This window comes from Prosopis cineraria, unplaced genomic scaffold (assembly GCF_029017545.1).
Source record: "Prosopis cineraria cultivar Desert tree isolate PC_DT_omini unplaced genomic scaffold, ASM2901754v1 PC4, whole genome shotgun sequence".
NCBI classification, from domain to species: Eukaryota; Viridiplantae; Streptophyta; class Magnoliopsida; order Fabales; family Fabaceae; genus Prosopis; species Prosopis cineraria.
The window spans coordinates 26,438,408-26,453,784 of record NW_026555335.1 but is presented as its reverse complement, the minus strand read 5'-3'; the positions used below and the strand labels follow the sequence as shown (position 1 = coordinate 26,453,784).

Here is a 15,377-nt window from a genome sequence, read left to right as displayed (position 1 = left end):
AGCCCATTTTTATAATTTTTAATGAAATATATGGAGGACAATGACTATTTAAGAAAAGGAAATTAAATAATAACTTTTTTTAGACAAATGACTACAACGTAATATTAAATTATAAGTATTTTCATCATTCTTTATCAGTAAAATGCAACAAATGACAACTATCATAAACTCTCCCTTTTGGAATTTTATTGTCATTTTCCCTAATAAAAATAGGCAGAAAAAGACACTTGATTTCATAAATTTGTGATAGTAACTAATAATGTCTCTTTACAATAAATATAATTTGAATTGTGTAGAGCACACAATCGTAAACACTTTAGTTTACAAACCCTAAATATACAAGAACATTTGTTTGGTTTAGATAATGACAAATTTACTATACAAATAACAAATGTCAAACTCTCAATTGGAAAAATGCGACACACAACACTTGTAGTAACAACCCTCACGGCATGCAAGTCCAACCCTGTCATCTCCTTTGGAAATTCAAGGATTTAATTGCGTAAGCAAATATTATTGCAAAAAAGATACAGAAACCAGGAACCATTATAGCAGCAATGCACAAGAAATCATGCTTATAACCAAACACTTCAACCAGCACTTGCTTTATGGGTCTCAAGTTTATTCCATCAGATAGCTTCACAAGTTTATAGTCATCACCATACTGAGAAGTTATTAGGCCATAGAGAGTCCAGGCTACAGGATTTGCCCAGTAATACCATCTCCACCATATTGGAATTCTCTGAGAAAGGGACCAAAACGAATAAATCTATGTAAATATCAACATGAAAATTAAAATTTTTAGCAAGCCTCCACATATATATAAATGACAAACAGTACAGTTCATTTTTCAGATTCTGTATAATATATGCGATAATCCACCTATAATTAGAGGTAAATTATATGTTTTGGTCAATGTTTTGATAATGAGATTTCAAAATTTTTGGCCTGAACTGAAATTGCTTTCAACTATTTAGATAAGCATGAAGCAAACTTAATTATCCGAACCAAACCACATGATGAGCTACATTAAAAGACAGAATAATTCCACGTTTTAGCAAAATTCAACATCATGATTTGTAAACACGAAAGAAATTAAAACAATGAAAAATTGCCATACCTTATGAGGGATCATGAAGCCACTGAAAAGGTTCCATAACATATAAAATGGAGCAGCAATAATGGAAGCAACATGATGATTTGGTGTAACAGCCGTGGTCATCATTCCATAGAAGGTAAAATAGAGCATGGTGAAATACATGAAGAATATGTACCAAATGAACTTAACAGCACTCCATTCAAAGCAAGCCATGGAGTAGAATATTGAGCAGTATATAAGAGACTGAGCAAATACGTAAGGAAACTCAATAGCACCCTGCATAACCAAATATAACGAGTTTATTGACTTTCTGAAATGGCAGTTTTTATGAATCAAAAGTGCATTAAGATGTGTGTGTGTGTGTGTGTGTGTGTGTGTGTGTTTTGAAAGAAATAAATTAAACCTGAGCAAATGCAAATGGTAAAGCTGAATACATTCCAGCTGCTCTTTCTCGATATGAAACAAATCTTTCAACAGAAAGAACAGGTAGAACAGCCGTGCCGTTTGTGATCCCAATAAACAGGATTGCTGCGTACATAGATCCCATGGCATTAAATATATCTTGCTGCGTCTCCCTGTGAAAATACAACAATACCCGAAATCAGTATTGAATTAAAACAAAAAAACAAAAAGTGACATACATGAGATGAATATCCCATTGAACATTCTATATTACATGGGACTTGGTATCCCTTACTATCAAATCCAGTGATTGTACCCCATGGCATTTAATTTGACTTTCTGCCAGTCAAAACCTTCTGTAGGTAACCTTTTTCAGAATCACCGATAACCTAGCTCTAACTAATTAATGAGTATCTAAATGGAATGAAAAACCCTACCTCAAAAGCTAGTTATTGAAGTAAGAGAACCAATCGGCTTCAATATCCCATTGAGTATCCCTAATACTCAATAGGAGACTTTGTATCATATACTACATAATCACTATCAAGAACATTAGAACCAGTAGCAACTTAAGAAGTCATTCAAGGAACAGAAGATATTATTTTAACAGCCTTCGTTCCAATTATTTTCGTCCTGCTCTTTTGTAATTTCGATTGTTAATCGATCAATAAAGCCTTGTACATATCAACACGGAAGATTGGTCGTCTTTACTTCATATTGACCAAACCTTTTCAGCATAAAAGATAAAAAATAAATAAATGATGTTTCTTTCAACTTGTCTTGAAGAACCAGATTGTAACAATGGACACTAATGAGAATGAAAATCTAGAGAACAATATAAAAAGCAAAGTACGTAGACGACCTTTTAGCACCAAATCTCCAGCAAATAGTTCCAAGCATCAATGAGATGATGACAGTGTAGAAGAAGCGAACAGCAGTGTATTGTGGGTTACGCCAATAAGATAGATTTTGCTTCCAGAGACAAGTGAGGAACTGCTCAAAATATGAGCGACAGTACTTGCTAGGAAAATTCAATTCTTTTGAATTATCACTCGGCCGGCTCAAGCTTTCAACCAACTCTTTGTTTCGTCTGAAAAAGAAATGAATAAAGTCGGTATCAATATACAGAAAGCAGCTATTTCCTATATAACTCTAATTTTATGTAGAAAAATTAGGACACGAGCCTCTAATATGCTTATCTTTAATACTCTTTATAATATCCCAATTTTCTAATTCTGTTTTTCTTTTCTTTTTTTAGATTATTGACTTTTATATAAAATAAAAGGCATTCTGATATCTTGATATTCCAAAACAGTGAAGTTTTGTATTTTTTTTTTTGTTCTTTTCAAAAATAGAAGTATGTAATTGTAACATTTTTCTTGAAAAAATTATAAAAAATACAAAATTTTATCATTTTAGAGTTTTAAGATATCAGAATGTCTTTTATTTTATGTAAAAGTCAATAATCTAAAAAAATGAAAAATAAAATTGAGAAGTTAAGGTTTTATAAGTAACATTAGAGAAAGGCATATTAAAAGCCTTTAACCAAAAAAGTTGACACTAGAATTTTATATACAGAAACAAGTTTGATCTTCGGTAGATTTCAGCAAAGTCCACTCCTAGACGGCTTTCTTCCAATGAAGAAGTAACCTCCAGCATCCATGTAGAAGGGTTATATCCAGTTCTGATCTCTGGAACACCTTCAATCGACTACAGAAGAAATATTCATACAAGAAATAATGAATTTTTTTTCATCTTCAATCAATGAATGAATTATTCTATAAAAACTAAGCGAGCATTTTCAGACCTCAAAGTAACTTATCAGCTCACAAGACTTGGGGCCGAGCGGACCAGCATATATTAGCTCACCTCCACGCTTCATACACAGAAGCTGCAGTGTTTTTGGAAAATGATTGAAACAGTGAGGAGATAGAAATGCTAGAGAAATTAATGAAGGGTAATATATGATCCTTCAAATCTAATTGGATAGTTGGATAGTTGATAGAATATTAGATACTAGATAAATATTAATGCAAGCTTAGTTTTCACGGCCAAGCATGATTAAAACTAGGGCCGAGAATATGAATTGAATTATATGAGTTGACTCGAATAACTTATTTTAAGGGTTTGGTTAGGTTGGGAAAAAAATTGACCAATATAAAAATAATATTATTTATGCAAAAAAAAATAAAATTGAAAAATTAAAAAATCGAGGGAGTTTTGATGCCAAAACATACCTCTCAAAAAAAAGCAAATCTTTGAATGAATCATGATAGAATTGATCAATTTCATAAATTTATGATGTGAATCCTTTCAATTGCATGAAATTTTGCATTAGAACCTCTCTTTTAGATGCAATTTTTTAAAAAAATCAAGAAAAAAATAAATAAAATGGATTGGTGAATTAACTCATTTAATCTAATAACCCACTAGAATAGAGATGGGTTGAGATTTTTTCAACCTATATGAAAATAGGTTGAACTCAACCAAATCCATACTTTTCCTAACTTTGTGTAATCCAAACTAGGCCATATTCCTAGCTCTAATTGAAAACATCAAGTTATAACACAACAAAGGTTAGCCACTACTACATATATGAATCCTGCCTCAAGTATTCATTCATTATTAAAGGAAACAAATCTTGAAAAGCTAGCTCTTTCATTAACAATACCTCATCAAAGGATTCAAATATTTCAATGCTAGGCTGGTGGATTGTGCACACAATAGTTCTTCCAGTATTCACTATATTCCTCACAGTTCGCATAACAATGGCAGCAGCTCGAGCATCCAAGCCTGATGTGGGCTCATCCATGAAGACTATAGAAGGGTTGGCAACAAGTTCAATTGCTATAGTTAACCTTTTTCGTTGTTCTGTTGACAAACCATCAATTCCAGGTAAACCCACAAGTGCTCCACTCAATGAAGTGAGCTCCACAAGCTCCATTACCTCCTCAACAAAAGCCTGACCATCAAAATCTCTGAAAAAATCATTATATGCCCATGGCATGGTAAAAAGGTATGTGATGGAGAATTTGGTAGCATGGAATGCCGAAGTTTTATTTTGAATAGTATGGGATGCTCAATGGAATATTTAAAGGTATATTTGAGGAGTATATAATGATACAAAGAGGAATGATCATTAATGGAATAGTGAAATGGGGCGGAGTGCAATAAAATGGAACATTTCATTGTATAGAAGTTTTATTAAAGGAATAAATAATTTTATTTAATCATTATTTAAAAAATTATTATAAAATTAATAGATTTTAATTAGATATAATTATGTTTTTCAGTTTTAACATGAGAGGGAGTGACAGTAAGATGGGGTGAGAAGAATGAAGGTAATTTTGTAATAATATTATTTATATCACATCATTCCATTCTCGATCCCCTAAATTAAAGAGTCAAAAAATGAGTTGAGGATCACTAAGGATAATTTGGAGGGCTACCTCAAGCCATTTCACTCCCTTTTAAAAAATTATCCCAAATAGTGGTATTAAACTTCTAGGCATCGCATTCCAGTCCTTAGAAAAATCTCCCAAACACTACCTCAGTGGTTTGGTTCTCTCACATCACTAGTTAGCTTTTAGTGTGAGGTTACCCATTCTGGCTAGATACCCATCAATATGCCATGCATCAATTTTTACCTCCTGTATCTCAGAGCCAACATCCGAAGGTAATCGAAGCCAAGCAGAAAATAGTAGTGATTCCAAGACGGTCAAGCAAGGAGAATGAACATCAGTCTGCTCACAGTATCCGGAAATTCTTGCAAAAGTGACTTGGCTTTTTGGATAACCAGATATGTATATGTTCCCTTCTATGGTTCCGCCAGTTTTTCTTCCTGCTAATACATCCATGAGAGTGGTTTTTCCGGCACCACTGACTCCAACCAACGCTGTCAACACACCAGGCCTGAAAGCTCCAGTAACATTAACCAACAGCTGCAATCTGTCCTCTGATATCCCTTGTTGTTTCAATTCCTGAAGCAATATTTGAATTAAAAAAGGAATTATTCTAATGAACAACAAAGCAAATATCCAGAAATGAAGTCATTTTTACTAACCACAGGGACATCCACATAGTAATTGATATTGCTGAAAACCAATGAAAGCGGTTGAAAAGGGAGAACCATGCCTCGTTGCTTAAAATGTTTTCCTATAAAATGACAATTGGATAACACGTCACTTCCCAAATATGTATTGAAGCAGAAAATACAAAAGGACAAAACGTTGGAATACTTATAAAATATTTATATATATTATGAATTTGCATTAATTAGTTATTGAGCTTAAAATAGATTGGCTTTTTATCATTTTGTGTGTACTGTAATAGGACCATATAAGTGAAACCATTTGGGCAGAAGCCACCCAACCTACAACCTTTAACTATTTGTAATTTTTCCTATCTTTTAGCTGACTGGGTCGAGAGGATTTAATAGAATTAAAATTAATTAATTAATCATATATATAAGTTCAGATAATCATGTTTCACATAAGTTCAATATCTCACGGTCTCCACGCTCTCTCATGTTTCTCTATATCCTTATAAGGCTAAGGGGTCTAGTAAGTCCACTCTTAAGGTAATCAAGATCAGTACTTACGTCTAGATTTTCTCTGTTTCACAAGTACGTCCATTAAATTTTACTCTGATTATTCTAATTAGTTATTGAGATACTTTCAACATAAAATGCAATGTATAATTGACAAACCGTTCGATGCTGATTTCTGGAAGTACTCTCTGAGCTCAATAACAGAACTTTCCCCTCTCCTTCTTTTCTCTCTCTCTTCTAGATCCTCCTTTGAGACGACAGCTTGTGGCCTTCCCCAGGCTGAAGAAATTATAAGAGATTATTTTAAGGTAAATATTTCAGATTCTTAGTAGCACCATAAGGCAAAGTAATATTAGATTATTAGAGGAGTTTCACACAAAGTTGTCTTACGATTAAGGTAAGCTAAGAAGACAGTAAATAATGTGTTGAACAAAATGGTATATCCAACCATTGCGCCAACACCAATCCAATACCAATAGCTCTCTGGATACAAACTTCGCTCTCTTAATACTGCTTTACCCAACGGCAGGGTGGTATGATTTCCAGCTCTCTATAAAACGAGAAAACAGAGTATGTTCTTCAATAATGCAATAAAGAAATTGCTAATCATCATTACGTAACAATGGCATCTGCATTTCTCTACAACGCAAAATGATAATTTCAAGGTACCGTAAGCTGCAAAGAAAATGCCACAAATGATAATAATTATAGTTAGAAATATAAATATGTTTAAGAATAGTCTGCTTCACTAAAATAACTTAAGTCACTTGATTAGATGCATTCCAAACTTTATATATTCATTATATATCTTCTAATTTCAATTTTCTTCTTCCTCTCTTTAATTTTTTTTTTAATCTCTTGTTTTCTTCTTCATCTTTCATTCTTTCCTTTTCCTTTTTTTTTTGGTCTCCGAATTACTAGCTCTTGATATCGTATTAGATTTTTTATATTAAGTATGCTTAAGGATGCCAATGAATCCTTGGTCTAATGACACCATTGCCATCCTTATGGTCCTCCCTCTTGTAGCAAGAAGTTCTGTGATCAAACCCCATTGGTGGTTAGAGGAAAATAATTATGTGTGTTGGTTGTTGTGTGATTTATGATGGGTGTGTGGAATGCATGTGCATGGGATCCCCCACCCTATGGGGATAGGGTTAGCTAGGTTATCAAAAAAAAAAAAATGACAAGCCATTTAGTTAGACATATCTTAATTTTTATATATTCATTATGTATCTTTTTATTTTTAAATATATGACTTCTTTTATCTCTAATAATTCCAAGCGATAAGGATAATACCTTATGCCACGAATGTCCAAGGAACTCATTTACAGAAGCCGAATTTTGTCCATACATTAATGGAGAAATCCAAAAGCCCCATATCCACCAAGGAGGTATACGGTCTGCTTAACAGGAGGAAATATTAAGCGGGAAAAATTAAGTTGTCAAAATAAATTAAAGGACATGTAAAAGTTACAACTCCAGTTTCATTCACCTCTTGAAATTATATACCCTCCAAGAGCCATCACAATCAACATGGCAAACGATCCAAAAGTGTTGGATACGATCATATTCCTACCCAAGGACCCTATCAAACGGAAGAGACCAATTGACATCTGGTGTAGAAGGAAATATAGCAAAAACTGCTTAAAAAATCTGCACATCCAGAAGCACATATAGTTGTGATTAGCAAAAAAGAAACACAAGTTTATGTCATGTAATAGTCACTCATTATAAACTAGTAGTATTGAAAGAAATCAAAAGAGAGAAGGAAATGAGACTGAAAAAGTATCGTAATTTATTGATAGAAAAGGTTTATAATTTATAGATGAACCCAATAATAATTAATGAATATCTTAATAATATCTAATGAATACAAAATAATCTTAAATCTCAATAGAATATATACCTCAAGAAATAACAAATCTTAACACAATAAATCTCCATAATTGCCCTTGAGTTTGCAAGGACTTGCATTGCTTTGCAGAGGAATGAATCACTTGGCAATAGACTCGGGAGTGATTATTGAAAGAATGAATCATTGGGTAGAAAAACTCAAGAGTGATTCTCAAATAGACGAATTACGAGATAAAATTTCAAATTGAATCATCAAACACTAAAAGCTAAATAAAGAGGGAGGGCTAGAGCTTTGCTATATAAAACTACAGCCCAAACAACTATCAAAACTTGATTAACCTGGCTTTGATACCATAAAAAAATCAGAAGAGAAGGAAATGAGACTAGGAAAGTGTTGTGATCTATTGATATGAAAGGCTTTTAATATATAGATTAATCTAATAATAACTAACGAATATTTATAATATTTAATGAATACAAAATAATCTTAAATCTCAACAAAATATAAACCTCAATGGATCTTAACACAATAAATTTTCATAAATAATATATCCTAACAATTGTAATATACAACAACGGGCTGATAACTTTAGACTTACCTAGAAATAGCTGGATCATATCCAATGGTAAAGTACGAGACTAGCACCCAGCATCCGGCCTCCATTAGGGAAGTTGGGATACTAAGGAGCCAAGAAGGAAGTGTATAAACCCAACTAGGGTAAAAGTGCAAGTCTCTGTGCTTGTAAATTACTGGAAGCTTTGCAACCAACATTGAGACCTCCGTAAAACCATTGAAGAGAATAATTACCATGGAGAAGTACAGTGCCCCAAGATATAAGCCTCCATCGTCTATTGTATTTTTATGCATTGTTGTCCGGAAGAAAACACTCATTGTGATCAACGCAACCAAAAGAAGCTGAAAATAGTATTGAACTTGAGGTCAACTTTAAAATCTTAGACTCCATAGTGTAATTGATTCAACACGGAAAAGGATCCATATAATCAAGAGCGTATAAGTATATAAGTAATAATAAACCAACCGACATAGAGAAAGGCAAGCAATTGCATCTAAAAGACAACAAGGGGTAAAAAAATGAGAAATTAAAATTAAGTATCCTTGTAAAAAAAAATAATAATAGTTGGAGAAAAAAAAAAGGTACCTAGCTCGCAGGGCAAGAATTATATTGTTTGTTTTTAAGTGACAAAACAATTAGAGTTACCTTGTAAAAAATAACCTATGTGAATCGATCGGCAACTGTTTTTTAGGCTTTGACAGTTGAGAGGTTTCATGGTGATAAGATTACCTGAACAAATTTAAAAACATAAATAAATGAATTTCGCTTCATGAGTAGCCTCTGCCACTGGTAGCTGGTTTTGAGCAGTTCAAGCTTTTTGGCTCCATAGTTAGTAGTTGCCAAGGCTGCTGGATGATTGAAGCGTTTATTGAAAGGAACTTTCAGTTGCTCAGACAAATTCTTGCCATCTCGATATAAGGCAAAAGCTTCAGCAAACTGCCCAACAGGTATGTACCGGTAAGGACGGCCGAGGACAGACCAGTACTGTTCTTGGTCCTTCTTTGATGTAACCTGTTCACCAGAACTTGAGCAATGACTAAAAGATTATAGAATAGGAGGTTATGTTCAAATTAGTCTCATCTAATTGGCGAATTAATGAGAAATATACGAATATGTGGCGAGTCTTTTTAAAATAGTTTAAGCTACTTCGATATGTGCGACAAGTCTTGGATCGTGATTAATACAAGGGAAAATCACCAGAGACCCCAACAACTATTCAAAATAATTAAAGGACCCACTTAAATCAAAAAATACATGAGAAGTTTTGGAGATTCAAAGGTGAACAAGATTTGAAATCATAACGACCAAAATGTCAATGTCATATGATTCCATGTGGTGACAACTTGGTAATAAATTATTTACTGCAAAAGCTATTAATAAGTGAAGTATCTGCTAGCAGTGCCAATTTTTTTTTGACGGAAACTATTACACCTAATAAATTATCACTTATTACCAGTAGATACCTCATTTGTCAATAGACTTTGTCTTAAAATAAATGGCTGTTGTTAAGTTGCCACCATGTCATCTTATAATATGAATGTTTTGGTCATTTTCATTTCAATATTATTCACCCTTAAATACCTAGAACCTAACAACTATCGAGAGATTTCACGTGAATTTTTGATTATTATGAATGACTATGGGGATTTCACATGTGATTTTCCATTGATGTAAATTCTAATACCAAATATCTTTACCACTCACTTCTTGCAAGAAGTCTGCTACGTTCTTTCGTCCAGGACAAGTAAATCCCATCAATTTGAAAAACTCAAGAGCAGATTCACGAGGTCCCTGATAAACAATCTGACCCTCGCACAAAAGAATGACATCATCAAACAGCTCATATGTCTCGGGAGCTGGTTGCAGAAGAGAAATGATAGTGGTTGCATCAAGTGCACGGGTCGAATGCTTAAGATATCTGATATTTGATAAGTAGTTGAACTATCAAGACCAGTTGATATTTCATCCATGAATAGCACTCTTGCTGGACCAACCAGTAACTCCCCTATAGTAATGACACATACCAAGTGAAAATCCTGTAAATGCATTTGATTTGATGATGCACGAAATAAAGCTACGGGCGCGCGCATGTTTACCTGTTGTAAGGCGCTTCTTCTGGCCCCCTGAAATGCCCTTGAGCATCTCATCTCCAACCAATGTGTCAGCACATATGTCCATACCTAGTGTCTTTGTCAGAAATATCCAAGTGCTTCAGAAGATTTATAGAAATAAAGAAGAAAGACAGTTGATATGATGGATCCAGAAAAAATTACTAGAGGGGCAATATTTGTATTTACATAAATACTAATATTTTTGAAGAAAATATAATTTTAAATAATAATTAAAATTTAAATAAATGGTATAAGGAGTTTAAAAAATATAATAGTTCATTTTATTATAAATTTATTTTTATATTAAATAGAAGAGTAGACAATAATTTTTAATACGTATGATGAATAATTTTAAAGAAAGTGTGGGACAATTCATGTTCATGATGTGGTACTAATAATATTAAATCATTTAACGTGTAACTAACATTGAAAATTGAATGTTAAAATAAGAAAGAAGAAAGAGCAATCACAAAATATAGAGTAACAAGATCAACTGGAGTGGTGAACTAAACCAAAGTAGAGGCTAAGAGACAGGCTCAAAGTCTGTAAAAAAAAAAAAATTGAGATAAAACCTGACCTCTATTTGACGGACAGTAAATGATGTTAATGATACATAAGATAACCTAACACTGTTAGTGTTACATTATAACTCTTTTGCAAATGTTTAAAAATAGAGAGACTGACATTATAGATAAAAAAAAATTATAAGGATCTGAAACAACAGGAAAAAAAAATATAGGAACCAATAATAAAATATGATTAAATTATAAGGACCAATATTTGTGTTTTCAACATTTTTTGTCAGTTCTTTGTGCATTCAGAAGTAAAAGGCTAACAGCAACAAGAGAATACCTTCATGACGTACTCCACCGCAAGATTTGTTTCCTGTCCACTAAGAGCTAATGCCTACAGAAAGAAAATATATTTAACTTAGTATTGTCCATAAATTAAAGTAATTTACCATGATAGCAACATTACATAGGAAGCACCTTCATGAATATATCAAGATCTTCATCAGGTTTTATCCCAGAATTCTTTTCTCTTCTGGCGAGTTCCAGCAGCATCTCTGTCAAGGGTTGAGAATTTAGAATTTAGCCTTTAAAAGTGGAAATTAATTAACGAGGTCTCGTGAAAGCATACCATGTTTAAATCCAACGCCTTGACAGCGGCCTGCAAAGTCAAGAGTTTCCCTTACAGTCATTTCTGGCACGTGTGAATCTTGTTGGCTGACGTAAGCAGCCGTTCTCTGAGGAACAAACTCATTGAGTTTATGTCCATTGTATGTGATGCTCCCTGACATCTTCGACGGGCACACCACATAAATAAGCAAAGACGGACGAGAATTGAAGAAAGAATTAACTATACATATCAAATTAAATCAGATTATTAAAGACTAGTCTAAGTCATCCAGTGAATTAGACTACTTAGACTGCCCTGCAATGTGACTAAATTAAACTTTTTTTGGTCAATAACGTGAATAAATTAAATTAAGAAGGCAGATATACAAAATTAAACCTCATTGTGCTAAAAATTGAATATAGGAGATAAAGCAATTTTTAGTCCCTTACATTCTGGGATTCTATCAAATTTGTTATTTGAGTGTTTAACATTTCATTTAATTATCAATTCATTCTTTTACATTTTGTGAGACAAAATAACCCTAAAAAAAATTGATGTAGAAATTAGATTGTTGACATATAATATATACGTGGGTGAAATAAAGCATATCAGCCAAATCTATTAAGTCTTAATTACTTATCAGAAATTCATGATCGTGATGACAATATAATTAAAAAAATTATAAAATAACAAAATAAATAACAGATAAGTAATTACAATTTGGAAGACTTTGCTAATGTGTTTTATCTAATCCACATGCACATTCCAAGTTAGCAATGTAATTTCCACATTAACTTTTTTAGGGTTATTTTGTCTTACAAAACGCAAATGAGTGACTCCATAACTAAAACAAACATTAAGAACTTAAATGATATAAACTAAATTTAGAAGATAAAATTGATAAAACTTCTAAATATAAGGGACTAAAAGATTTTTTATCCCATGAATATATCAAGGATAACATGGAAGCCAGTGCAGCAAAGTCTAGGTCGCATAGTAGTTCCAGGTACGAAGTCAGGTATTAAATATTCCAAAGAACCGTTTGATTGATATAAAGATGCGTGTGCTTGGGTTAAAGCTTTAAATAGCAAGTCTAATTCCAGCTCACTTGGAGCATTGAAAAACTGAGTACCTGCAAACCAGGTCCCAGCCTGCCAGCAAGAGCTAAAAGTAGTGTTGTTTTTCCAGAGCTTGGCGGACCCAACAGTAGAGTCAATCTTCAAGAGAACAAGACCAACGTGAGCTAATCAAACATGAAACTTGTCTAATTTCAACATAAGTATTTAATGCACGATGCACAAACGTGACAAGTAACACAAAGCAGCGTGTAAAATTTTTGAAAAAAAAAAAAAATTACACCTACACCTCACAGACAAGAATTTATTATTAAAAAATTTTATAAAATTTATAAAATACTACTAAATTTTCAATTATGCATTTACAATTTTATTAAGAACATTTATAATTAACTAACACACATTTATAACTTGTAAAAAAAATGACAATTTATAATAATAAGTTATAAATGTCTATTATCTAATTATGAATATCTTTAATCAAATTATAAATGTATAGAATTTGAGATTTAAAAATATATTATGAATTTTATGAGAACTCGTAATAATAAATTCTCTTGTATAAAGCCTAAGTATAATTTTTTCTAAAATTTTTATTATTAGGAATGGAACCACCGAAGAAACACATCAATTTTAAATATATGAAAAATATTTTCTTTTAAACAATTCTCGTATGTATAATTCTTTTGAAATTTTTTGAGAGAACTTTCTAAATTTATTTAGAAAATATATTTTTGTTCTTAAATTTACTCTCCTATTTGTTGAGAAAAATTTTGAGAGAAATATTTTTCTTCCAAATTTGGTTGGTTTTTTTTCTCAAAAAAAGAAAGAAAAAATTACTTTTTGTAATACTGATAAAAAGCTAGAAACCAAGTACCCAAAATCGCAACTGAAGGAAATGTTTCACTCTCTCTCTCTCTCTCTTTCATTTTTCTTTTTGTTTTTTTTCCAAAGATATTTTGAAATACAAAACGTTGGTCTTATGTATAAAATTTAATCATGCATATGAATCAAAGTAGCATGTACAATAGCTTTTGTCATTTCAATGATACAGTTTCGGTAAAACAAGATTAATAAAATAAAACTAGGATCAGCACACCCGGGAGAAAAAAAAAAAAAAGATATTAACCCAAACTCGATCAAAAGTATTTCACCACCTACCTTGAAGGTCTAATAATGCCACTAATGTCGGCTAGAATTGTCAATTTACTTCGCTTTCTTCTGTACAGTCGCAACTGTCTTAAAAGAGCCTAAACGACAATAACAAAATTACAGGACTACCATGTCATCAGATGACCAAACAACCACCCCGATTAAATAGAAGCCCAATAAAAATCCAAAATAAATACAGAAAAATGAAAATACCTCTGTCATATTGCAGATAAAATTAGGAATCGTAGGCAGGGCTCTGCTTCCCACATGAACATAAGTTTCAACTGTCAAGTGTTGAAATCGAACTTGAATCTTCGGAAACCTCAGTTTTACCCTGAGAGAGATCATTTATGGAGTAGAAAGAAGATAATGGAAAATTCTTTTCACATGATTAAGCTAAAGGCAAAGGTATTAACAAAAGATGTAGAAGAGAAGAAATGTGGGGTTGCCCCGGCCGGGGGGGGGGATGAGAACATTATGTAGAAGCGCAAGGGCAATGATCTTCTGTTGAATTGCTCAGACAACGAGAGGTTATAAATGACTTATGCATTATATTCTTCTAATCCCACATTTTCCCGGAAAGTAACCAAGAAAAATCAGGAGAGAAAATTACTTGTCAAATCGGCTTCGCATCTGATCGAAGAACTTCTCAGGATCATCATCAACGGAATTAGCCAATCTCTCCAAAACAAGAATCCGTTCTTGTGCCTCGAGGTCGCTGACATCGATCTCCTTCTTCTCACCTGTAAGGTCCTTGAAAATGCCTCTGCGAGCCCGCGAGTACGTCGGAAGCCTCTCAAGTGCAGCCCACCGGAGCGCCTCCTCGTCGTCCAAGTCCTCCCTAAACGACGACGATCTGGCAAAGGCATTCTTGGTGGAGTTCCACATGGTGGCCGCCGTAGATCTCCCAAACACCACCAGTCCTCAATATTTGAAAGAAGATGAGAATCGAAGAAAGAGAAAGAGAAAGAAAAAGAGATGGAGAGAGAATGAAGTGTGTTGCGGTAAGAATGAGTGGGAGTGTGCTGTGTGTGTAGAGAGAGTGCTTCTAAATTCCAAGAGCGGATTGGTGGTTGAGCTCAGAATTAATGGCCGCCCTTAACCTTTCCTTTCTTTCATTGAGTTAGTTGACTCCGTTTAAGAGTGTTGCAGGTGATCACAGTACGTATAGTGACATCCCTCATTCAATAGCCGCGGGAAAGACAAATTTCGCGTTTATTGGTATTCTTTCACGCGCGCTCGCGTGTTATAATCCACTTTACTCCCGTTAGTTTACTATTATTATTTTTGACCAGTAGTTTACTATTAGTATTGCCGCTCCGTTTTTCACCGAGAATGATACAGAGATCTAAAAAAATTATTTAATTTAAGTTAAATTTTAAATATTAAATTTAAAAAAGTTATAACTCAATTTCTTAATTTACTATCCATTATGATAAA

General features: G+C 33.1%; 1 protein-coding gene across 1 annotated transcript; it reads right to left on the bottom strand.

Moving 5' to 3' along the window:
- Positions 1-210: 210 nt before the first annotated feature.
- On the bottom strand, positions 211-15,018 carry LOC129307682 (ABC transporter G family member 32-like). The gene is given in 25 exon segments (XM_054948538.1): positions 211-742; positions 1,121-1,375; positions 1,503-1,674; positions 2,364-2,591; positions 3,078-3,211; positions 3,309-3,392; positions 4,173-4,463; positions 5,149-5,481; positions 5,565-5,656; positions 6,210-6,329; positions 6,441-6,600; positions 7,347-7,450; positions 7,543-7,703; positions 8,504-8,820; positions 9,209-9,490; positions 10,184-10,395; positions 10,398-10,484; positions 10,576-10,666; positions 11,443-11,496; positions 11,580-11,656; positions 11,731-11,890; positions 12,842-12,926; positions 13,947-14,035; positions 14,151-14,271; positions 14,551-15,018. Coding segments are annotated over 25 exon segments (4,257 nt in total). The 5' UTR covers positions 14,826-15,018; the 3' UTR covers positions 211-469.
- Positions 15,019-15,377: the final 359 nt, after the last annotated feature.